Below are 26,321 nucleotides of genomic sequence, written 5' to 3' on the forward strand. Positions count from 1 at the left end.
CAAACTTTGATTTCTACCTCCTCAGCCCTGTAAGTCTGTTGCTTCTTGAGTTTCACCTCCTTGTACCACATTGGGAAAGTGCCTCCAGGCAGAAAACTTGAGCAAGTTGGTGGGGGGGGGGGGGGTGGTTAACCTTGTGTTTCCCTTCTCTCAAAGATCACAGGCTTATGGTATCTGTTGCCCAATGTCTGACAAACAGCTGCTTTGTATATTTTGTTTTATAGTTTTTGAGGATGGGAAGGGAGGGTTTGTCTGATACCAGTTACTCCATTGGACCAGAAGTGGAAGTTCAAGAATATTCTTTTGGGGCTTCCCTAGTGGTGCAGTGGTTGAGAGTCTGCCTGCCGATGCAGGGGACACGGGTTCGTGCCCCGGTCCGGGAAGATCCCACATGCCGCGGAGCGGCTGGGCCCGTGAGCCATGGCCGCTGGGCCTGCGCGTCTGGAGCCTGTGCTCCACAACGGAAGTGGCCACAGCAGTGAGAGGCCTGCGTACCGCACAACAAACAAACAAAAAAGAATATTCTTTTGAGGTAGAGTAATATCTTTGAATTGGATATTGCTTCTATCGGATCAACTGAAATCAGAAAAGAGCCTAATGATACTTTGAATTTAAAATCTTATTTAAACTTTCTTTTAAATCTTACCTTCATGATAAAAATATCAGATCAGACAGAGGGTTATTTCAGAACAATGCAGTTGTATGAGAGAACCCCATTAAGAGTTTGATGTGTACCTTTGTGGAATTTAGTTTTAAAGCAAACCATGAAAAGACTGAGTAAATGTTTGTGGGATGACGTTGTAACTGAACTTGATTGCTTAACTATATAGCTGATATGGCCAAAGTACAGTTAACAAAAAAATCTGTTTTAAGAGTAGTTCATTCAGAAGTTGCTCTGGCTGCTGAGTAAAAAGCAGATTGAGAAAGACAAGGAAGCAGGAAGAGCAATTTTAAAATATTTTGGTGGTCCAGGTGCAAGGTGGTGGTGGAATTGAAGAGAAGTGGATGAACACACATTTTGGAAGGAGAGCCAACAGGTTCATAGTGTGAGAGATACTGTGGATGATTTGAGTTGATGGATTAAGGGATAGACATGCCTTTTTACCCACTCCATCCATGAGATGGAGTGAGGTGGTCTGGGGATGTGTGGGAAGTGACAAGATTTTTGTTCCATTAGGTTTGAAAAACTAAGTGGGTGATCAAATGGAAATGTCAGGTAGGCAACTGGATAAAAGTGTTCAAATTCTACAAGATGATGGATTACTTTATTTAGGACAAACTGGGCTCTGCCTTTTATTTGAGCTATGACATTAAAAACCCGAGGTTTGTTGACAATTAAGAAAATATCTGCTGGGTGCTATCGTCAGACCAGACCTCTGTCTGCCTTCTGCGTCTCCGAGTGTTAGCTTATTACCTAATCTCCACAAACTTCTAGTGTCGTGTCTACAACACAGATGATACCATCCTCATGAGATTTTGCTGAACATAAAACAGATCACATACGTCAAGTGACAGCATAAATACTTAATTGCAGTTACTGTAATTAGTAAGTTCTCCAGGTCTCAGTTTATCTGTATAAACAAGGTACTTGATATTTTTTCCCTTGAAATGAGGAAGAGCTGAGAAGTGAAGAGAGTCGGGTGGGGCCCAACTCACATGAAAATTAGAATTTGAGAATTTAGGAATCACTACAGCTTTTTTTTTTTGTTTAAGTTAAAACATGGTTAGAGGACCATCTGAAGAAAGTAATTAAAATTGTTCTTTAGATATATTTATGAGTATATGTAGCATTTCAGATATATAGTAAACCACATATCTCTCAGTTACTTCCATATTCTTGAATTCCTACTACGGTGTCTGTAAATTGCCCATGTAGAGGTATCCACTGAGGATGAATGTTATGATACATCATTCATACATGATTCACTCATTGTTTTTTAAATATCCAGTGATAAACTAGAAACTTGTGTTTATTATTAAATGCCAGAGACATACAGTAGTATAAAATACAAAATCTTCTCTCCTAAAACACATTAAACTGAAGTATAATTGGAGATCATCTAGAAAAATGTGAGAAGTACGGTTTTATCCAGTTTATTTTTCAGCTGCATTGCCATTAACGTTTTCTTATCATTAGGAAACTTAGATGAAACTTCTTTTCTACGTGGATGAATTTTTACTCACTGAGATATTTGGAGGAGGAATCAAAGCTGAAACAGTTAAGTTCTCAGAGGTTCAACCTGTGTGTGCGTGAAGGCTCAGGCTCCCCCTGGTGGCAATAATGTCTTACTACTTCTATTGAAAAATGCTACTGTGGAAGATGAGGTTGTCAGGGTAGAATGATGTTCCCAGTTAAACACAAAACAGAAGACTGGGCCTTAGATAAAGATTTAGCGTGAAGTCCCTGGAAGTGACTCCTGAGCGATCTTCAGCAGCTAGGTTTCTGGGCTCTGTGGCTTTCTAATCTTTCTTTAATTCTGAGAGGGGGAGAGGGAAGGAGGGGAAGATTAAGACATCTCCTAATCATATCTATTCTCACCACTCAGGAATATGATGAGGAATTACTGAGATATATGTTAAGTGCTTTGAATTCTTTAAATAAAGATGTTTTGTAAACTTAGTTTTCTTAGTAACACATTTTCAGCTCTAAATTTCCTTCTATGGCAGTGGTCAGTATAAGATCACAAAAATAATAAGTCAAATGAGGTCATACTTATTATTTTATTTTCAGTATAATATAATACACAAAGCGTAGTATATTATCTACTATACTATAATATATAGCATATGTTATATGCTGTACTATATAATATATGGCATATATTATATATACACTATATATATAATATATGCCATATATATACACTATATATAATATATGCCATATATTATATATATACACTATATATAATATATTGCCATATATTATAGTGTAATATTTTCTAGGTAATATAATTAGAGTATTTGGAGGATGCAGAAGAAGATTATAAGGAAGAAGAAAAATTATTTCTAAATGATGTCTTATCAAAGAAATTTCTCTGAAAGGTGAATATTAATTTGAGTTATTGGTATAAGGTGTGTATGAGGGATACTTTTGAAAGATATTGGACTAATACTGGACTGCATGTATATTTTATATATACATTGTACCTATGGACAACTCATGGTTTTATTTCCTTAGGAATTTATTTGGAGAGTTCAAGTAAAACACGTACATAATTAAGCCTTTTAATTAAGAAAAATGGCTGTTAAAATTCCACAGCTTCCTGAATCCACAAAATGATGTTGAGCTGCACCTAATGAAATCATCCTAAATTATTGATGAAATTTGTGCAGTTGTCAGCATAAAAATGATATAGTTCTCATTAGCATGTAGCCTGTGTTTACATTTATTAAATCACAAGTAGCCTAGCACTTGGAGATTAGCATTTTTTTTTTTTTTTTTTTTTTTAGCCTTGGAACTTTTCCTTGTCTTAACGCTGTTTGAAACTGCTGGCATTTCAGAACTCAGTTTGGTTAAATATATGACTATTATGTTGCTGTAGAATTTAAACACATAGACTAAATTCCTGAATTTTTTAAGACCAATATTTATGGCTAGAAGGACTGATGTTCTTTTAAGGTAACATTTCTGCTAATTTTTCTGAGATGGGAATGAAAGGCATTTCTTGTGGAATTGTAGCATTAATAACTTTTTTTAAAAAATTGACATATAGTTGATTTACAATGTTGTGTTAGTTTCAGGTGTACAGCAAAGTGATTCAGTTGTACATATGCTTTTTCAGATTCTTTTCCCTTATAGGTTATTACAAGATGTTGAATATAGTTTCCTGTGCTGTACAGTAGGTCCTTGTTGTTTATCTTTTTTACATATAGTAGTATGTATATGTTAATCTCAAACTCTTAATTTATCCCTCTCCCCCCGTAGTAGCTTTTTAAAACATGAAAATACCTTTTTTTTTTCTTTTCTGATAATTAACGTAAGAAATTCTCTTGGCTAAAAGAAAAACATCAGGGCTTCCCTGGTGGCGCAGTGGTTGAGAGTCCGCCTGCCGATGCAGGGGACACGGGTCCGGGAGGATCCCACATGCCGTGGAGTGGCTGGGCCCGTGAGCCATGGCTGCTGGGCCTGCACGTCCGGAGCCTGTGCTCCACAACGGGAGAGGCCACAGCAGTGAGAGGCCTGCATACCGCAAAAAACAAAACAAAACAAAAAAAACCTGACAAGATAGGAAAGTATAAATAAGAAAATAAAAAATTACTTGCAATTCCAACACTCAGAAATATCTATTGTTACCAGTTTTTTGTATGTTGCTCATATTCATCATCTTTCACCACCACTAGGCCTTGTGTGGTGGCCTTGGGGGGGCGTGTCCTCCTTGCCTCTCATTGCTTTTTCTCATTCTCCTCCCCTCCTCCCTCAAAGCACTTAGCTTTGAGCCTCATGCCATCCGATCATTCCTTCATTCTTTTAAGATTTAGTTCCTGCCTCAGTGTCATTCTCTTCAACACTATTCAGTAGCCACATACTGGATCTTTACAATAACTTGGCCTCTTTGTTCCTTCACGAAACCTTAGCTGTTTTACTTCCTCATCATAACTTTGACCAGTGGTTTCCAATCTGGGGCAGTTTTCCCCCCCCAGGGGACGTTTGGCAATGTCCAGAGTCATTTTTGGTCGTCCCACTGGGAAGGTGTTACTGTATCTAAGGGTCAAGGCTGTGGGTGCTACTAATCATCCTGCAGTGCACAGGACAGCCCCCGGCAACTAAGAATTATCTGGCCCAAAATGTCAGTAGTGCTGAGGTTGAGACACCCTGCTCTAACTTGAAGATAGCCTCACTACTGCACCTTCCTGAAATAAGAATGATTCCCAGCAGAGTAGCTTCCTAACCTAGATATTATATAATACTGTGGATTATTGGGTGACTTCCTGTGAGAATCAGATGCTGATGTATAATTACAATGGAACCATCTCTCTCTGGGAACAGAATAATAGCTTAGTGCTTTTAATATTAGCACCTTCTCTGGCAGTATCATTGAATGCGTTAACGTATTGTCTAGTGAATCAGACCAGCCAAATGTAGGAAAGGCAGATCCCATATAGGAAATCCTTCCAAAGAAGCATTTAAGTTTTTTAAGCATACAATTTTATTCTTTACAACAAACTCTACCTTTAACAATACCATATTTTATATGTCTGAGACCAAGGCTTCATCTCCTCCCCCTTATCTTCTTTTTAAAAAAATTTTTTTTAATTAGTTAATTTATATTTGGCTGTGTTGGGTCTTTGTTGCTGCGCGTGGCTTTCTCTGGTTGCAGTGAGTGGGGGTTACTCTTTGTTGTGGTGGGCGGGCTTCTCATTGCGGTGGCTTCTCGTTGCGGAGCACGGGCTCTCGGTGCACAGGCTTCAGTAGTTGTGGCGCACGGGCTTCAGTGGTTGTGGCTCGCGGGCTCTAGAGCACAGGCTCAGTAGTTGTGGCGCATGGCTTGGTTGCTCCGCGGCATGTGGGATCTTCCCGGACTGGGGCTCGAACCCATGTCCCCTGCATTGGCAGGTGGATTCTTAACCACTGCGCCACCAGGGAAGTCCTCCTTCCCCTTATCTACTGTGTTTGACTCCTTTTGAGTTGATTAAAAGGTCTTTACAGATTTTTATTTTCTCCACAAAGGAAAAACCACTTAGTCAATTCAATTGCTAGAAAGTAGTTTATTGTATTCTGTGAGCTCAGGAAGCCCTACCAGAATGCTTCAGCAATGCCCTTATTAACTGAGAAAAACGAAAGCAATGATAATATCATACGCTGAAAGTAATATTGAGCCCAGAAATGCTGATACAGATTATGAATGTAAAATTCCACAGGACAGAATATCAGTGGCTTTGTTTAGCTCCAGGCATTTTAATTGTTAGGGTTTGGGTCGTTTCTTGGGGCCTTTATTAGACCTTGGTTCTCTTGAAAGGACTGACGAAAGCTTATTTTCTCACTAGGAAAAAAAAAATCATTCTGTGGCAACAATTGCTGTGATCATAGATTTCCAGTTTTCATTGCTTATTATGGGGAGTGTGAACACCTGAATGCTGGCTTTGAATTTCTCATTCTAGGAAATTAAAAGTAGTGGTACGGTTTCTATTCAAGTAGTTCTTGGAGCAGAAGAGATCTGATGTGGGCTCTGTATATAGGATGGAGAAGGGCATGTGGGGGGTAGCAGCACAGGCCACAGATAGGTTCCAGCTTTGTGGGCCCACGCCGCGGCCTGGAAATGCAACGTCAGATGCAACAAGAAAGGACAGTGGGTCAGTGGCGCACAGTCTGCCAATCTGGCTGTCCCACCATTTTCTTTGCCCTTGCGGGGCTGCTTCCACTAGGTAATCACAGATCACGTTGAGACTCGTTCATATTAATAGAATCAGGATGAATTTTTTTGCCTTTTCTTAGAAGTAATTAGCAGGACCAGAAACAGAAGCCTCAAATCATTCTTCATTGTAAAACCACCACTGGAGGGTGTGTAGATTTGCCCCTGTAGTTCTAAGCTCTTTCATTAAATGAAGCCCTGGTTATGGCTGATTTTTATGTGATTTTTTTTTTTTTAGTGGGCTAGCAGATTAATTGTCTGGTATCTTTGTACTAACCATCCCACATTAGCCCTCCCTGTCCAGTCTTTCCTTGTCTGGTGTCAGCTGGCAAATAAGAACTTCACAGTCTGGAAACTGTTAATGTTGTAGCTCTTCTAAAGTTAGAGATTAGACGTTAGATGAAGCGTGTTTTCAGAGATGAGTGTTGTTTTTTCTATTTATAGGAGAAGTCCCGATATTCAAGCAAAAGAAGAGTTATGGAAGCATATTCAGTGAGTACTGTTTTTAAAACCCACGTGGTTTGAAGGCATTTACAAGGAGGACCACCGACACCAAGAGGCAGCCTCGGGCTGAAGCCTGTCAGGTGGCCTTCACTGCTGTCATTCTGTGGAGCCTGGCACTCAGTGGTGGTGCCTTACCACACCAGCAGACCTCTGCAGGCAGCCCTGACATCTCCTCTCCTGAGGCCAGTTAGCCTCGCCTATAAATGAGCCTCAGACAGGCCAATATTGTATAAATAAATATCAAGGAAAAGAAATTTGTAAGAAAAAAAGACACCTGCTACAGGGGAGAGAAGCAGATCTTTTGTAGGGAAATGGGAGGTGGCTGGAGAGTCATCTACATTCCGGATATAGAAAAACTGGAAGAAGGTAGAAGAGCTATAGAAAAGGTTTTCCTCCCATTTTTTTCCTGAAATACATCCTAGTTTTAAAATCTTTGTTCCTGGCTTATACCTCTATTAGTTTTATTAACACCGTGTTTTGCAACAAGATTAGAAAGGGGGAAACTCACCTGCCAATTGTGAAAGGTGTTAGTGTTTATATCAGTATCAAAACTTTAATTCTCATGGTCATTCCCTTCTAGAAAGGAACTTGTGGATCCATCTGGACTGTCAGAAGAACAATTAAAAGAAATTCCATACACTAAAATAGAGTGAGTATGTCTTTGAAAATCTTTTTTTAAATGTTTTATTAATAGGTGTAAATGAGTAATCCATTCTTACTCTTCAGTGGTGTTCCATTCAGTGCTTTGTCTTTACATTTTAACTAAAATTAAAAATAACTATAGAGGAAGAAGTAGAAAAGAGGGTATTAAAGCTAATTATTCATTCTGTACTGCAATCACTCTCTCTCTTATTAACTGCCTGTTTGTAGGTGATCCACTTATACTGGTATTTTTTACACTAAATAAGGATCCTGGTTGGCTGAATCCATGGAGGGATTCATTCATGGAGGGCAGACTGTAAAGTTATATGGGGATTTTCGACTTCGCTCAGGGTTGGTATCCCTAACCCAGTATTGATCAAGGGTCAACTGTACTATAAAGTTTTATTTTCATGTATGATGGAGGCAGTTTTCTTTTGTTAACTTGTGAGATTGAAGCCACTTAGGCTTTCCACGCTTAGAGGAATCAAGTTCTTTTTAAAACTCTCAAAGTTATTACTCCTTTGCAGTTTCAATATTAAGGAAAATCTCCAAATTATCCTGTTCTGACTTGTGCTATGTTTGTCTCCACGGTTTTTGGTGTCTTGTTTAGGACTCAAGGTGACCCAGTCCGCATCCGGCATTCTCATTCACCTCGAAGTTACCGCCAGTATCGCAGGTCCCAGTGTTCAGATGGAGAGCGATCCGTTCTCTCAGAAGTGAAGTAAGTAGGCAAGTGTGAGTACATCATCACGCTCATGGCTCCAGAACAGCACAGTACAATAGAACTTTCTGCAGTGATGGAAGTGTTCTATATCTGTGGCTATGGGGTGTTTGAAATGTGGCTACTGTGACCTAGAAACTAAAAATCTAATATTATTAATTTTCATTAATTTAAACTTAAGCAGCCATGTGTGGCTAGTGGCTGTCATACTGGATAGCACAGACCTAGACTATACTTAGGCTGAATTATGGCCCTTCCAAGCTATGCACTGAAGCTTTCAGAAGAAAGAGAAAATGCATGAGCTATTCTATTTTGAATAATAAATGCATCCATATTTGAGAGAAGTTGGCATAAGAGTTTCTTTTGGAACTGATGGCATTTTGTCTTCTTTTACCACAGCAAATGTTATATATTACAGTAGTTTGTTTCTTTGTGTTATTTAGTTTCTCTTTCGAGGAAAGTGGCCATATCTCAGCTTGACATGATAGGTACTATATGTTAAATGAATGTGTTAATGAAATAACTATGCATCCATTTGCAAAAGTACTATAGTCATGGAAATTCATGTACTTGGTATTGCTGGGTAGGAGTGTCAGCCATTAAACTCTGAATTAAGGCTTAAAACTTTGATAAACATTAACAAATTGGGAGATAGGCTAGCCCGTTGGAGAGAGATATAGGCTGGGTTTCTTTTTGTTTTGTTTTGCTTGTAAAATGTAGGCCATTGCTGTCTATAGCTCCATAGGTTTATAAAAAAAGAATAAATGGCCAATAAGTGTTTCTCTAGAAACAAATCAAAAATCCATTTATACAACGTATCACAGTAAGAAAAGCACATGGGAACCATACCTATGTTATATTCTTGGTTCTTCTAGTTATTTGCTGTGATTTTGGGCAAGTTACTTAACCCGTTGAATTCAAAAACATTTATTAAATGCCTATCTGTGTAAATCACTGTGGTGGGCAGTGTAAGGAAGACAAAGACATGTAAAACATGCTTACTTTGCTATAGCCTTTTCCAACTCAGATTGTGATTCTAGGTACTGCCTCAGTCATTAATTCTAAAACTGACTCTCTGCAGTTCAAAAACGGATCTTGTACCTCCACTTCCTGTGACCCGATCTTCAGATGCTCAGGGTTCTGGTGGCTCCACAGTTCATCAAGTAGGTAATAATCAAGTTTTAAGAAGGTGTTGTACTGATGACAAGATTCTGTGTTTAAAAAAAAACATGTACAAAACATGGAAGGAGAAGGAAGGAAGGGTGTGTGATCAAGACAAGGCACAAGCTGGGAAGAGTTACATTAGGGGTGAGAGCTAGAGGTAGTGTAAGGTCTAAAATGATCTGAGGCTTGGGGCAAAGCCAATGATAACAAAGATCGTAAGATTGTTTGGAGCCAGAATAAAGAAACAATGGGCTTCACTAATTTTAAAAAGTATGTCTAGATTATTTTTTGAGCCAGAGAAACAGGGATAAAGTGGTAGACTTAGAGGGGGCCCATGTTCCATCGTTAACTGATGGCAGACAGAGAATTACTCAAGTCCTATTTTATTTGTCTTCTTCATCAAAGAGAATTACTTTTCTTCTGGAAATGTTTAGAAAATGTGGTCAAAACGGAACTCAAGGACATGGCAAAGCATCTAGCTGCCTTAACAAAATCAATGTGACACTCGGCTGAATTAGATAGCTGTTATCAGGGGAGCACGGTAGCAGACATTTCAGCAAGGTGTTTGACATCATCTTTCATTGTATTTCTTTTTAATGCGATAGAAAAACATGGAGGCTGTGTAAGGCTGTTGGATGGATTTATATCTGTTTAAATCATTACTCCAGAAACAAACTTGATGTTTATAATGGATCAGTATCAGCCTGTTGTTTGCAGTGGATTGTTTGGATTGTGGATCCCTTTGAAAGGCAATTATAGCTACTGTCTCTTCTCCATAAAAATGCATGTAAGCACATATTTAATGCACACAAGCATACAATTCAGGAAGTTCATGGACAACCTAAGAACCCTGACTCTAGCATATCCATCATATACTGCCCTGTGCTTATCTTGACTCATTTTTGTCAGTGACTTGAGCAAGGACAGAAAAGGCCTGTGCTAATTTAGGTTAGGTTCCCTAGGAAGAGATTCTGCAATGGAGGTTTGCATGGAGGAGGTATACTGGAAAGTGCTCTTAGGAGATAGGCAAGAGTTGAACTGAGTGGTATAGTCCCAATAAAGGCATCAGATGATCCCATGGGGAGCTCTGGAGCTGAGATGGCTCTTCTGATTCATCCCACTTGGAGACAAGGGGGCTGGGCCTTAAACACTCACCATGTAGCAAGTGACTGGGTAAAGGGTGCCCCTGGGAGGGGGCATGACCTTGAACAAGGTGGCTCTCTTTAGCGCAGGGCTGTTCCTGGGGAGGGTCTCAGTTTTGGTTTTTTTAAATATTTATTTATTTATTTTTGGCTGCATTGGGTCTTTGTTGCTGTGCGCGAGCTTTCTCTAGTTGTGCTAAGCAGGGGCTACTCTTCATTGCGGTGTGCGGGCTTCTCACTGCCGTGGTTTCTCTTGTTGTAGAGCATGGGCTCTAGGCACACGGGCTTCAGTAGTTGTGGCTCGTGGGCTCTAGAGTGCAGGCTCAGAGGTTGTGGCACATGGGCTTAGTTGCTCCGTGGCATGTGGCATCTTCCCGGACCAGGGCTTGAACCCGTGTTCCCTGCATTGGCAGGCGGATTCTTAACCACTGCGCCACCAGGGAAGTCCCAGGGTCTCAGCTTTGAGCTGTATGGCAGCCAACACTCCAAGCTGCTGGGGAATGAATGCCTCAGTCTGGAATGGAGATCTGAGTGGTTAACCACAACTTCCACTAAAATCTGTGTAATTTTTGATTAGATAAATCTGGGAGAGCTAATAGTTTAATCCAAACAATTTGTTTCAATAGCACTTTAAAAAAATTACATTCATGATTAGTTGAGGCTTCACATTCAGACAGGACCTGCCAATGCAGGTGTCTCCTTGTCTCCACACACCACTTGTGTGACTCTGAACATTAACTTCTAAGATTAAATTTCTTTGCAATGTAGATAATAACCTACCTCTTAAAGTTGCTGGGAAGATTAAGAACCACTGTTACTTTTCAAAGCTTTTTTTGAGGTCTTAAATTTAAGTTGGCTTCAATACAAATGGGAATTTCATGTATTTTTGCTTTTCCAACTACTCTAGACTCTCTCATCACCATCATTTAGGAATCTCAAAAAACTTAAAATTATACACATGAAATGTTGAAAGAATAGCCGTCACTGTGCTGCATACAAGAACAACTCACATGCACCTTTTAATCAGTGGCATTGATTCTAAGCTTGTCTCTGGGAACCATTGATTTTGAATTCAACAGCTATCTAATGAGCACATCTAAGGAGTGACAAGGCACTCACTGGGACAGTCAGCAAACTACAGCCCAAGGGCTAAAGTTAGTCTGCAGCCTGTTTCTGTACAGTCCAGGAGCTAATAATTGTTCTTATGTTTTTAAAGGGTTGCTTGTGGGGAGGGAAAAAGAATGTGCAATAGAGACAGAAGGTAGTCTATAATCTGGCCCTTTGCAGAAAATGTTTGCTGACTCCTGGCCTTGACACATAATACGTAAAAGTAAACAGGTAAAACAATTTAAAAAACAACTAGGTAAGTATTATGAAGAAACAAAGGTCTGAGTTAGAAAACGAACATATGACCTCACTTTAGAAAGATAGGGCAAAGATGGTCTCAGAAAGTGACCTGTAAAGCTGAAACTCACAGGTAGAGAAGGAGCCAGCCATGTGAGTATTTGTGAAAGGCTGATGGAAGCAGAAGAAAGAGCTGAGGCTGGAAAGGGCCGGGGTGTTTGAGGTCTGAGCAGAGTAAAGGGGAAGGAGGGTGGATAATGCAGGGCCTTAGATGCCATGGGAAAGAGTTTGTTTGCATTTTATTCTGAGTGCCAAAAGGAAACAACTGATCTGGTTGCCATGTGGAGAAAGGATGCAAATGATATGGGGAAGTGGGAAAGCTGCATTTCCTAAGTTCCAGAATGATGCCAGATTTCTGCTAGTGGCCTGGCCTGCCTATACCTCACCTTACTTTTTCATGCAGAAGCCTGGTAAAAGTGGGGTGGATTAGGGACTTTGATTCATTTTCCTTATTCCTTTAAGGTGTGCAGGCAGAAGAGATAGGTTCAACCCTTAACAAACTTAAAAGATAGTGATTCTTCTATATATTAGCTCTCTACTCCCCTGCCCTGACTTACTCATGCTCTGGTGTCCTCCTCCCTCTCCCGTTACCTAGAAACCTGTCCCAAACAGATAACGTCGGACGATCCAAAATTAGCTTGATTTGTACTCCTCATGCTTAGCAGAATTGTTGCTCCATCGGTGCCTCTCTGAATATGAGTAAGTCAAATCAAGCCAGTGTAGGAACAGATGAAAGACAGCCGCTTAGAGGGTAGTTTATTTTTAGCCCAAATGAATCTCAAAATAATGAATTCTGGAGTGTAGCTCATTATGTATGGGCAGGTACTTGTGCGGAAGGAAATACGCTTGTTAGCCAGATCTACTGACAGCTTGGGCCATCTCTAAAAGGAGCTAAGAGCAGGTCTGTTAAGCAGAAGAGGGAGCTGTGGAGGCACTTTGGTGTCATCCTCAGGGCCTCCACCTGTGGCTGTGGGAGGACATGACCCACTTCCAGAAGCCCTGGGTGTGGTGCTCAGGCTCTGGCAGCTCCACTCCCATTTCTCCAGGATGGGGCCACCGCAGCTAACAGGGAGCTCTAGCCCCAAGTGATGCGGGTCCCCAGGGCATTGTGTTGTACAGGTTTCTTTCAGTGACTACTGAAAATACAATCAGGGAAGAGTAAAAATTACTCCCAGCTCCCCATGCTCTTCATCTCTCTGCCCCTCCTTGGAAAAGCAGGAGGCCTGAGAGCCTGGGTTAGCAGCAACTACCATGGAAATAACACTTCATTGCGGGAATGGGTTGAGATTTATGCCTGATTTTCATGAGTAAGATTTGTTATGCATGTAACTGTCAGAGTAACTTTTTTAAGATTTAAACACAATCTTCATGTTGTTTATCATAACTATTTAAATAAAGGGAATATTTGAACAGCTTTTGACATTACATACCTTTCCTAAATATAACGTGATGTCTTAAATCTTAGTATTTGTGTTAATAAAATTGATTTGGCTGTAGTTTCTTCTCTGAATCTTACTTTCTGTATTTTTCAAATGCATTCTTTTCTAGAGAAGAAACGGGTCTAAAGATAGCCTGATTGAAGAAAAATCTCAGACGTCTACAAGCAATCTGGCTGGAAAACACACAGCAAAAACAATAAAAACTACCCAAGCTTCACGCCTCAAGATAGAGACTTAATCCCAGTGAAGGGCTAGGGATGGGGGGGTGGGAAGGGTGTGTGTGCCACCTTTACTTTGAAACTGTGAATTATAATTATTCAAGTATCTTGGACCTGCAGAAGTGTTTCTTCAGAAGAAAATAATGGAGTCTGTTGCATCTTTTAAAGGTTTAACTACAGTATATTTGTGCCTAAGGGCCTTTTTATTTGGTAACTGGAAAGACAGTATTTTAAAACTTATTCACTTGATGCCGTGTTTTCCTTCCTGGAAACTCCCAAGTTATCTTGTGTCTGCCACAACCAACACCAGATGCTTCGGTTCAAAGTTCTGGAATCCTGGACTGCAGCCGGCTAGCTGTGCAGTAGTACACCAAGTGGGATGAAAAGGTTCTTCCCAACTCTGGGTGGATCTGCCTACGCACAAATGCATGACTGAAGCATCGCTTTCACACTGCAGATATTTTTATTCACATGTTCTTTGTAATACTGTATTTTGTGGCATTAAGTTCCACCGATTATTTGCAAATGTTAAAAAAAAGTTTGTTAAGTGCTGCTTTTAATTTCTAGTGTCCTTGTCTTGTGCTTTCAGAAAAAAAAGGCTATGTGTGGATTTCAGTTGACCTCAGCTTATAAATTCATGACCCTCTACCTGAAATGGTCCCTTCCAGTCTGCCTGGCTAATTCTCCCCAAATACCATTTCAGACGTTTCCTCTCTGCAGATGATTGCAGTCTACAGGAAAAACAGAAATACTCATGCAGGACATCTTTCATCTTCTCCTTACCCAACAGACAAGCCTCGCCGTGACTGCCATCAACCCTAGTCCTTCCCTTTCTCCTGTTCCCTCTACTTGTCCTCTCAAGCCCATCTCCTTCAGCCTTCTCATCCCTGCTCTCTCCAGTACTAATATATTCAGCCGCTTCCTCTCAGCTAGATTACCATCTAAAAAAAGTAAGCCAACCAAATTTCACACCAACAAATTCTTCTCCAGCTACCACTTTTTTCTCCCATTCCAAGTTTCTTAAAAGGATAGGGGCTTCCCTGGTGGCGCAGTGGTTGACAGTCCACCTGCCGATGCAGGGGACACGGGTTTGTGCCCCAGTCCGGGAAGATCCCACATGCCACTGAGCCTGCGCAGCCTGCACGTCCGGAGCCTGTGCTCTGCAACGGGAGAGGCCACAACAGTGAGAGGCCCGCGTACCGCAAAAAAAAAAAAATTATCTGTCCACTCAAGTGGACCTCAAAAATCACCTTCATGTCACCAAATCCAAGTTAACTTTTAGGCTACCTTACAATATTTTGTTTCTTTCATGCATTTCCCATTGTTTCTACCATTCTGACTATCCTTTGCAGCTCACGCTGTTCTACCTCTCCAGTTGAGTATCTCAAATCTAGGCCCTCTTCCACTACCCCAGTGGATCTCATTTATTCCCAGTTTATTTCTATAGCTTAGACTAAAAACCAGTGTAGTACCAAGGGGTCACTTAGACTTCTAAGGCAATTCAAATAGAGCTAGTTGAAAATGCTGCTCCCCAGCTGGATTTGCAAATGTACAAGGCTACACACCTAGCAGTCATTATGGACACATCCTTTATTACTAACTCCTATCTGCTATAAACTCTCTCTCTTCCTTAACTTTACCACCACCCTGGTCCAAGGTGGTCATCTCTCGCATAGACAGTGGTAGTAGCCTGCAGTTGGCCCATCAGCACCCCTTTTCTTGCAAATGTGCATTTCCATCGTGGATTTCCCCTTGCTTTATACAGAGCCTTAAGTGGTCTGGCCTCTTACCTGTTCAGCCTCATTTTGTAACACCCAGAGCTCCCATAATGGCCACCTTCAAGCCTCATTAAGCACTCAACTCTTACCTAAATGATGACATTTAGAGGGAAAAGCTACAATAGTCAGAAATCTGGACTTATGGTCATACCCATTTTTTTTGCTCAAGGCCTCTGTACATGGCACGGGGTCAGCTTTGCCTTGCATAAATACTTACCTATGCTTAGTCCTAACTGCCTTCTCAGGTTTCCCTGACTCGGTCAAATCCTATCATACGTGGAATTTGTCTCACGAAGTTTTCAATTGTGATGACATTTCCTCCATTTAAACAAAGGTAAGCTTCCAAAGGGAGGAACTCTGTGTGTGCACCATTGTGTTCCCAGCTCCTAGTTCAGTGCTTTCAATAAATATTTTGAATGCCCGAATACACTATTCGTTCTTTCCTGCAAAGTGAAGGCAGATTTGCTTTTAGCTTAAAAAAAAAAAAAAAAATGCAGTAACATACAGCACACCTGTGACCTAGAAACCAAATAGTCTAGTTCACTTCATCACGCAAGAGGCACTACAAGAAAGCACGTGTTTCTCCTTGGAGCCTAGCATAAGCCCATATTTCATGAGGCTATCAGTGATCGCTATCACTGAATGTTAATCTTAACAGCTGAGATTTAACATAATTTTGAAGTTGCTGGGAGAGGGAGATACCCTTCCTATGATCCTTCAGTAAAAAAATGCTATTTTCTGGCAGTTAATCACTTAGCACACAAACCTCCAAGAAGCACATTGATTTTATTTATAGCCCCACTGTTTTAGATGTACATTTATGGACTATCCAAAAGCAGTATTTTTTTTTAGCAATCCTGGAAATTTTAAATACTCTAAGCAACTCCTGAAGATCAAGTTGTCAAGTTCCTTACCGAGGACATCCTAAAAAGAAAAATAAGGCACTCAATTTGACATTTACACGCACCACATCTTAAAAACTTTCAGTACATGCTTCTTCGCTGCATTAAGTTATGCACTTCTGGACTTTAAATGTCAACATAAAACATGCCTGAGATCTGGCAAGTGGTTTTTTACAATTCACATAAAATCATGTAAAGATTTCATGACAAACTGGGAAGAAGCTATCCCATTTGCAGTTAACTATTTGTTTACAGATGCGGCAGTACTAACACTAGTGAACCCTTAATAACTAATTAAACTAATACCCACTAGAGAAGGCCCCCCAATCCAGAAAGATAAGATTCACATCACAAATAACTGCTGTATGACAACTTCTAATTCAAAACTATCACCCTACCTTAGGTCATCTTTGTGCTCCCAGATAGTAAGTAGTCAGCTAGCAGCAGTCTATGCTTCAAGCGTCCATCTTTAACCTGGACAAAAATTAAAACCTATTAAGAAAAACATACACTTAACGTTGGCATTATCAAAACCACATGTGTACATAATATAGGAGTATAACTGTTACTTGTGCAGCTCCTACACCAAAGATGTCAAATACTAGGGGAGGAAAAGGCTGCACAAGTGTTTGGTTTACGCCTTTTTTGACACCTCATCCACTAGTTTCCAAAAGTGAACGGGCAACACAAAGGCGGCAAGAAAACCGCGTAAGGAATGCTGTGCGGCGCAAAGCTGCGGTCCCCAAAACAGCTGGCTGAGATGAACTGTTGTGTTGATGAGCTGGGAGAAAAACTAAGCCCAGCTCTACAGTTTCCTTTACGACTCAACATCCGACTAGGTAACGAACACCAAATTAACGTCTTTCAAATGGCTGAAACCTTAAAATTTCCAGGAAACTGATCTGTTCTGCAGGAACATGAAAACTCGCCTGCAGAGCTGGTGATGGTCATTCGATTTCCGCCAAGTTCTGCACCACGACACAGTTATCAAGATAAATCTGAAATGGCAGTTCTGCGATGACCTGATTTCCCACCGTGACAAGGTAGGCAAACGTGCCGTTGTACGGTGAGGCCTTTCCCTGTCACACGCAAGAAACCCCCGCGTCTATTAAAAATTCCCTGACATACACTCGATGACCAATCGAGCCCAAAGCCCTCACCCCCTCGCCGCATCTCCCGGCATAGGAACACAGACCCAGGGCCGCTTCTGGGCTTTCTGAGGTCTCACCGACAACGTGGCGGAGGCCAGACCAGGCCGCTGTCCTACACGCGTTCAGGAACCGGGAGCCTCGGACCCGGCCCGGCCGCGGCGCCAGCCTCACTAAACTCAGGGCGGCCGCGCGCTCCTGCCCTGCGCCCCAGCCGTCGGAGGCCAAGCGGCCACACCGCCGCCGTACAGCGCCGCACACCTCTCTGAGAAGTGTGGTGAGAAAGAACGCGCGGTCTTCCCACAATGCTTTTCTATGACTGGAAGGACCCACTGCTCGAGGCGCGCGGGGAGGACGGACTGTACCATCGGCCGCCGCGTCCCGGCGAGACGCCGCCGTGCGGCCGGAGGGCGAAGTGCCCATTGATGGGCCGAGGGGCGGGGCTGCCCGAGGAAAAGAGTTCTGAGGAGCGCGAGTTCGCTGAGCGCCGGGGGCGTCGGGCGGGAAGCTTTTTCCTCGCGGGAGGCGCGTTTTTCCAGTGTGGGTACCCAACCACCCCTCCACCCGGTGTCAAGAGCACACGGTCAGCGCTGAGCTGCGGGTGTAGCCCAAAAGACTTGAGACCTCGTGTTGGGAGAGGACAGACAGAGCTCACCGTCTCCAGCTGAGGAAGAGTAAGGTCATTAATTCCAGAAATATTTATTGAGTACTTACTGTGCTTCACGCTGTTCTAAATGCCTGAGAATCCGCTGTGAATGAGGCAGAGTTCCTGTGTTACGTTCTAGTTGGGTGAGAAAGACACTAAACAGGTAACGTGGACACTGTTAAGTCCAGATAGTGTAAGGGCCAAGGAAACAAAGGAGGGGAAAATGTGACAGAGCCGTGCTCTATCCAGTAGGAATCTCGTGTGAGCCACGAATGTCATTTTAAAATTTTAGAAATGCCACATTAAAAAGGAACAAGTTAAATTAAGAGGAACTCAACATGTTCTAAGTATAACCATTTCAACATGTGGTCACTATAAAATTATTAGTGATATACCTTACATTCTTATATGCCTACTAGGTTTTGAAAATCCAGTGTGTATTTTATTTTATTTTTTAAAGATGTATTTATTTATTTATGGCTGTGTTGGGTCTTCGTTACTGTGTGAGGGCTTTTCTCTAGTTGCGGCGAGCGGGGGGCCACTCTTCATCGCGGTGCGCGGGCCTCACTGTCGGGGCCTCTCTTGTTGCGGAGCACAGGCTCCAGACGCGCAGGCTCAGTAGTTGTGGCTCACGGGCCCAGCCGCTCCGTGGCATGTGGGATCTTGCCAGACCAGGGCTCGAACCCGTGTCCCCTGCATTGGCAGGCAGATTCTCAACCACTGCGCCACCAGGGAAGCCCTCAGTGTGTATTTTATGCTTCCAGTACATTTCAGTTCAGACTAGTCACCTTTCAGGTGCTCAGAAGCTAGACCTTGGCCAGCGTGACTGGAGCCGCGTGTGGAGCGCAAGGCGGCGTCCGAGGCAGTGGAAGAGACAGGCAGGAGCGAATCATGTAGGGCTTTGTACCTGTGGTAAGGAGTTGGGATTTTATGCTGGAAGTTTAGAATTGATTATTACCACCGAAAGAAAGCAGAGGTAGTTAATTACTTTCTTGCTGATAACCATAACTCCTTGAAGGGATAAAGACTGTGGTGATTTGGACTGTGTGTTAGCACCTGGGTCTCCTTGCACCTGTGAGTCCTATAGAGCCTCACCCAGAGAGACCACATCCCAGCACCTTTCTTTGTTTCTTTGAAGCTTATTGCAGAAAGAAAGAGAGGGAAGGAGGAGAAGAAAGGGAGGGAGGGAGGAAGGAAGGAAGGAAGGGAAAGAAAAAGAAAGAGGGAGGGAGGAAAGAGACAGAGAGGGAGGGAGGAAAGAAAGGAAAAAAAGAGAGAGAGAAAGGAAAGAAAGAAAGGAAAGGAAGGAAGGAAGAAGAAAAGAAAAAGAAAATTCAAGCCCATAGCCCAGTGATCATCACACAAGGACTGGCCTGAATGATAACATCACTGTTGGGACAATAGGGACAGTGACCATACAGAAGTAAATGTGTATGATAATAAGGAGGTAAATAACTCTAAGTCCTTCATCAGGAATTCTCTGTAACATCTGGGGAGAGAAAGGGTGGGGAAGGGGAATGACACCTCAAAGAGTGTCATTTGAATACACTGAAGGGTACCGTTTGAGGATTATAACAAATTTCAGTCTTGCCTTCTTGCTAGGGAAAGTCAGAGAGAGGAAATTTCCTTGGGCTTGAGCAGCCAGCAGACCTAGGTTTCGATCCAGCTTTTTGACGCTTGTGCTTTTGGGTATATGACCACCTCTGTAAGCCCAGGGTTCCTATTTTACATGATAATATCTTTACCTATGTACCACATAGGTTAGTTTAAAGAATTAAGGAAGGTTTGTTGAATTATCTCACACTGTATTGTACATAGTGACACCCAATTAATGACTCTCACGAGCTAGACTCTCCTTGCTGATTGCCACCCCAGGTATGGAAACTTCTTGGGTTGAGTTCTTAAGGAAGGGGGAACTATGCTGCCGTTTTTCTTTCAATGGCTTGACATTTTGTTCCCACCCCATTCTTTCCTATCTGCCCCTTGTAACTCGTCCCTAAACTCTGGACGGTTCACGGACAGATAGAGGGGAGGCATTTGTTTCAATTATTGGATAATGTTGGTGTTAGGAAATTAATTCTAAATTCTTCATCTTCCTGTCTGCTTTGACCTCATGTAGCCTGGGAAGGAAAATTCAGTAATTCAGCCAACACAAGCAGAAAGGACGTGAGAAAAGGGGGATATTTTCTACCCTGTTGGAGCAGAGGCGTTACGGAAAGATGTACAAACGACATATAGTGTTAGTGCAAGTGTGGAACAGACCCAGTGTCCTTGTTCTGTATGGTAGGCAGACTAATGGTCCCTCAAAGGTGTCCACACCCTAATCCCCAGAACCTGTGAATGTGTTCCATTGCATAGTAAAAAAGGGGCTTTGCAGATATGATTAACGTGAGGGACCATGAGATGAGGAGATAAAAAAACGAAGAGGAAAAGTGGGGAGTCAGAGATGTGTCAGAAGAGAAGGCAGGAACGGGACTCAACCTCCCATTGTTAGCTGTGAAGATGGAGGGGGAAGATCCTTGAAGCCAAAGAATACAGACAGCCTCTAGAAGCTGGGAATGGCCCTCAGTTGACAGCCAGCAAGGAAACAGAAACTTCATTTCTGCAGCTGCATGGAACTGAATTCTGCCAACCACCTGAATGTACGTGGAAGCAGATTCTCCCCTGGAGTCTCCAGAAAAGAACACAGCCCTACTGATGCCTTGATTTTAGCCCAGTGAACTCGTGACAGAATTCCAACCTACAGAACTGTGATAATAAATTTTTGTTGTTTTAAGCTGCTAAATTTGTGTTAATTTGTTATGGCAGCAAGAGAAAACTAATGCACCCTGTAAGGGGTGGAGAGTGGGCTGTTTTTCTTACCCCACTCCTTGTGCCATTCCAGTTTTCTCATCAGGAGCATAAGTAAGATTTTGCATATAAGCGGTGCACATTTCATTTTAAAGTGCTTAATCCATATGGGGTTGACATTTTGTTTATGTTTGGAGTTAGGGATCTGATTTAATATGCAATAGATATTAAATAATTTGAATACTTTTTATAATTTAGAAGCATTTGTAGATTTTCTGTGGATTTTCCCTTTAAACAATCATATCATCTGTGGAAGCTTTCTTTCTACTTATACTGTGTGATCATGCACACACGTGTGTGTGTGAATGCTGAGACTAAGACATCTAGGGCAATGTTGAATAGAGTGATAATAGACATCCTTGTCTTGTTCATGGCTTTAAAGGAATGCTCTTAAAGTTTCAGCATGTATGTATGACGTGTATGACATTTTAATGCATTTCTTGTTGTTTATTGGGTTAGGGAAGTGCCCTATTTTTAGTTTGCTAGTAGTTTTTTTTTTTAATCATGAGTGAATGTTGAATTTTATTCAATGTTTTTTGCCTGCCTCTATTGAGATGAACATAGGGTTTTTTTCCTGTAATGTGTTTATGAGGTGAATTGCATTAATACATTTTCTAATGTTGAACCAATCTTACATTTCTGGAAGAAACCAAACTTGTCATTTCAAAAAATATTCTGTTTAGAATTTATGTTTATGGACAAGAGGGGACTGTGATTATCTTTCTCATACTGTCTTTGATAGTTTTGATATTAGAATTATACAGATATCTACTTAATATTAGTAATTTGTGTCTGAAAATCAGATGTTCTATGCAAAAATATTAATTGAGAGCCTATTGCCCTCTGTTTTAAATGGTAAAATTATAATGAGTTACTTTTTAACCCAAACCAATTTCCTAAAATGTAACTAAAATATAGTAAACAAACCTCAATTAAATAACAAACTATAACATTAGGCTGTAAATGTCTGTAACTTTGCTTCCTGATCACCAAACAATATAGTTGTTAACAAATAGTTGCTTTGTCAGTAGTAACATATTCTCTTTCATTGTTACTGCTTTTCTGCTTGGTTTGCTTCTTTTTCATTAATCTTTAACATTTCCTCAGCTTTTTTGGTTCTTATAATACAAAACTAGGGGAAAAAAGGGTAATATGAAATATGAAAGGCACTATGGAAATGTGACAGAGAATGATTCACACTGAGGAAGATACTTCAGTGCTTCTTTTATCACTACTGGCATCTATGTGAATATCCCCTTCATTGATATTCAGTGTGTTTTTTGATTTCCTGACACATGATGCTGAGAACATATTGCCAGTTGTGTTTGTAATGTAACTTAGGGCATTTCTCACACCTTTGTTGTTGTTGTTGTTTTTGTTGTTGTTACTGGTAAAAATGTATTGAGTTTTGGGTCCTAAATATATTATTTCCTATATACGCTGTTGAAATGTTGTTTTGAATGATATATATGTTATATGATGTTGGACTATTAAATACAAGAGTTAATTTATTGGGAAAACATTAATCAGGGAAATGTTCTGAGGAGTATGCCTATACTAGCTTTATAAAATTAGTTGGAGAACTTTTCCTCTTCTCTGAAAAATTTAATGTCAGAATTAAAAAACAAACCTCGCTTTTAGAACTTTCTCGATCTAGTATTTTCTTTGTAGGAAGATTTTAGACTACTGAATTAATTTCTTTAATGGTTGTAGAAGCATTCAGGTTTTTTCTTTAGGCAGTTTTGGTAAGTTATCCTTCTGAGGAATGTATCCATTGTGCCGTGTTTTGAAATTTGTTGGTCCAGGAAGCACAGAGAGTCCCAAACAAGGTCAACCTAAAGAGGATCACACCAAGACACATTTTAATTAAAATGGAAAAAAGTGGGCTTCCCTGGTGGCGCAGTGGTTGAGAGTCCGCCTGTCGATACAGGGGACGCGGGTTCGTGCCCCGGTCCGGCAAGATCCCACGTGCTGCGGAGTGGCTGGGCCCGTGAGCCATGGCCGCTGAGCCTGTGTGTCCGGAGCTCCGCAATGGGAGAGGCCACAGCAGTGAGAGGCCTGCGTACCGCAAAAAAAAAAAAAAAAAAAAAAGGAAAAAAGGAAAGTTAAAGAGAGGATATTAAAAGTAGCAATGGAAAAGCAACAAGTTTCCTAAGAGGGAACTCACCTAGGGCTACCAGCTGACTTTTCAGCAGAAACTCTGCAGGCTAGAAGGGAGTGGCACGATATATTTAAAGTGGTGAAAGGGAAAAGCCTACAGCTAAGAGTACTCTACCCAGCAGAGCTTACATTCAGATTTGATGGGGACATGAAAAGTTTTATGGACAAGCAAAAGCTAAAAGTGTTCAGCACCACCAAACCAGCTTTATAAGAAATAATGAAGGGACTTCTCTAAGGGAAAAACAAAAGGCCACAACTAGAAATGTGAAAATTACAATAGGAAAAAGCTCACTGGTAAAGGCAAATATACAGTAAACATAGTTAATCAACTCTGTTGATTACAAAGCAGTAGGAACGTTAAAGTACAAGTAGTAAAATCATCTATATCTACAGTGAGTAGTTAAGGGATATACAAAACAAAAAGTTATAAGATATCATGTCAAAAACATTAATTGTAGGGGGAAGGGAGCAAAAAATGCAGTCAGCCCCTTGATATGTGTTAGATTAGAAGCCTACCCGTCAGGTCATAGCTATCAAAGTATGCAAATAGGCCTCTTTTCTGGAAAGACTGGGCAGGTTTCAGTCTGCTGGTTCTGTGCTGGGCCTGGGGGGTTAGCCATTGTGAGTCTGTGGGAGCCCTGTATGAACTATCTTTTAGATCCCTATGGCCTTGTAGGTCTTACGGATGCAAGCCCCACTGGTCTTGCGGGCACCTGTCTCTCAGGTGGAGGTCTTAAAAGTTGGGGCACCAGATTGGGGGTGTCTAAATCCCTCACTCCTTAGGAAGAAGCTGGGAGTAGTGAGGTCCCTCCCAGATGAGTGTTGCTGCACCAGGGGTGGGGTTTATGGCGAGATTGTTTCTCAGTTTCTCCTACTTATCTTGATGTGGGTTTTTTCTCATTTGCCCATTGAGTAGGAGTCAGGTAGTTTCTGGATTTCCTTCAGAGGGAGTTGTTTCGTATGTAGCTGTTGATTCCATGTGTCTGTGGCCGGATGAGCTTAGGAGCCTCTTACATTGCTATCTTGAGCCAGATCCTATACTGAGTTTCTAATGTCAATTATTAGAAATTATTTTTCTAGCATTTCTCTTTGGTTCTTTTTCAAAGATGTAGGTTACTTGTGATATCTTTTGTTCCTTTGTTAGGTACCCCCTTTTATTTCTCAAAAAGTATATTTGAGATTTATATTTAAATATAAACACACTCATTTAGATATTATCAAGGTCAAAAATTGGCATTGTCTTAACTGTTTCCACTCACTGTCACATGTTGTTTTCTTATAGGTTTATGTTTTGTTTTTAAACTGTAAGCATATGTTCTTTGGAAACTAAGTTGTGATAATCATTTGGGTGTGTTCCTCTAGAAAAGATTTATGTATGGTGTTGCTAGGCATTTGGGGCACTTGCTACCCTGGGAGCAGTGTCAGACTGTCTCATCCATTCCACGTTGAATAGGCTGTGCTCTCTCCTGCATGAGGGAGGGCTGGTGTTAGTCACTTTCAAGGGAAACGTTTCCCCTGTTTTGTCCTTCTTAATAATAAGTGGGTTAATTATCTCCACTATTTCTCTCTGTAGGGTGATTCACTCCCACCCCTGCACCGTACCTAATTCACTTACTGAGGGTGTTACCTTTCAGGGGTCACAACTTTATGCACAGGTCATTAGTTCTAGTTTCCACTTGTTCAGGCCTGATGTCCTAACTCCCAACTGGCCCTATGAAGCCTAAGCCTCAAGCCACCAGGGATAGGTAGGTAAATGTCCCAGGCAAATGCCAGCTCCAGAACTTACTTTGGGTTCATGCTATCTCTCATGTGTGGCCCCTGAGGACTTCCCTTATTTTTCAATCAACTCAGCCATGCATTTAGAAAGATATTTTAAAATATTTTATCCAGCATTTTAAATTAATCTGAATTAGGGGATTTCTCTGTATGCCTCCTGCCACATTGCAGGCACAAAACCCAGTTTGAGTTTCTTCATCAATTTGTTCCTTGAAAAGCGGTCCAGCTTAAGAGCATTGGAAGGCTTATCACTAAGCCTGTTTTTCTACTAACAACCTATCTGTAAAGGTAATAATTCTTCCCTAAATAATTTATAATTTAGAGCAATTCTCACAGAGTCTCTTTATTAAAGTAACTTGGTTAAATTGTTTGGGAACTTCACAAAATTATTCTGAAGTTCATTTGGAATAAGAAACTGATGAGACTAGCCAGAAAAATTTAGAAAAAGTAGAGTAATGGTGGAGGACTAACTTCTTACTTAACACTAAATGTTAAACAAATATTCTAAACTTAAATATTAAAACATTCTCAACGTTATAAGGTAATTAACTCAGCATGGTATTGACACAGGCACTCACTGTCAATGGAATGGAAAATATAACTGATAACAGTTCGTGCTGTATGTTACATCTTAATGTGTCTTAAAGCAAGCATCACAAATCAGCAGAGAAGGAAGAGCTTTGACCCACACCTGTCACTGGCAAGAGGGATTTGTCATTTTGGAAAAAATAAGAATATTACTTGATATAAATCAAAATAAGGCCTGTGTAGTTTAAGGAATTAAATGGAACAAAAAATCAACTAATAGAAAGGCTAAGTGAAAACATTTGTTTGATTGTACAAAGGATTTCCTAAACTTAACAATCAGCGGCAGTTTCTGGAAGAAACTGGTTACAAGGGATGGTGATGTAGTAGAGAGACTTTCCTAGTTTTGGCCATGAGAAAGTATTACCTTTCAAATTAATAAATTATCTTTATTTAAAAAAATAAATAAATGGAAGGAGTAAAACACTAATTTATAATCTTGATTTGGCAAAATTTAAAACTTCTTTATCTTCAGTAATTAAAGGGAAATTCCATGTATCTACAGGCCAAATTCTTATAATAGGTATAAACTAACAAATATAATGCTTAATAATAAAATATTCATGTTAATCTTTTGAATGCTGAGAACACCGTGGGACCTAAACCAAAGAGAGAAATTTCACAAAAGAGAAACATGAGTTCTGAAATATATCAAGAAGTATTAATACCTTAAGGGATTCTATGAAAAATATTTTTGTAACACTACTCATTTGCATAAATACAAACCCCTAAATTTCCAGTTTGGTTTTCTGATATTCATAGATATATTTTTAAAAAATAAATTTATTTATTTATTTATTTTTGACTACATTGGGTCTTTGTTGCTGCCCGTGGGTTTTCTCTGGTTGCATCGAGCGGGGGCTACTCTTTGTTGCGGTGCACGGGCTTC

General features: G+C 40.9%; 1 protein-coding gene and 1 non-coding gene across 2 annotated transcripts in view; one reads left to right on the forward strand and one right to left on the reverse strand.

The window, feature by feature from the left end:
• Positions 1–13,607, forward strand: part of EPB41L4A (erythrocyte membrane protein band 4.1 like 4A) — a 257,963-nt gene extending 244,356 nt beyond the window's left edge. The window contains exons 19-23 of the mRNA XM_065874473.1: positions 6,798–6,845; positions 7,438–7,506; positions 8,110–8,220; positions 9,302–9,383; positions 13,479–13,607. Coding sequence (XP_065730545.1) covers positions 6,798–6,845; positions 7,438–7,506; positions 8,110–8,220; positions 9,302–9,383; positions 13,479–13,607 — 439 coding nt within the window. The remainder of the gene's footprint in view (positions 1–6,797; positions 6,846–7,437; positions 7,507–8,109; positions 8,221–9,301; positions 9,384–13,478) is intronic.
• Positions 13,608–16,827: 3,220 nt separating this feature from the next.
• Positions 16,828–16,962, reverse strand: LOC136121773 (small nucleolar RNA SNORA13). The gene has a single exon (XR_010655784.1). It is a non-coding gene; the product is annotated as a small nucleolar RNA SNORA13 (small nucleolar RNA).
• Positions 16,963–26,321: the final 9,359 nt, after the last annotated feature.

Source organism: Phocoena phocoena, chromosome 3 (assembly GCF_963924675.1).
Source record: "Phocoena phocoena chromosome 3, mPhoPho1.1, whole genome shotgun sequence".
Lineage (NCBI taxonomy): Eukaryota > Metazoa > Chordata > Mammalia > Artiodactyla > Phocoenidae > Phocoena > Phocoena phocoena.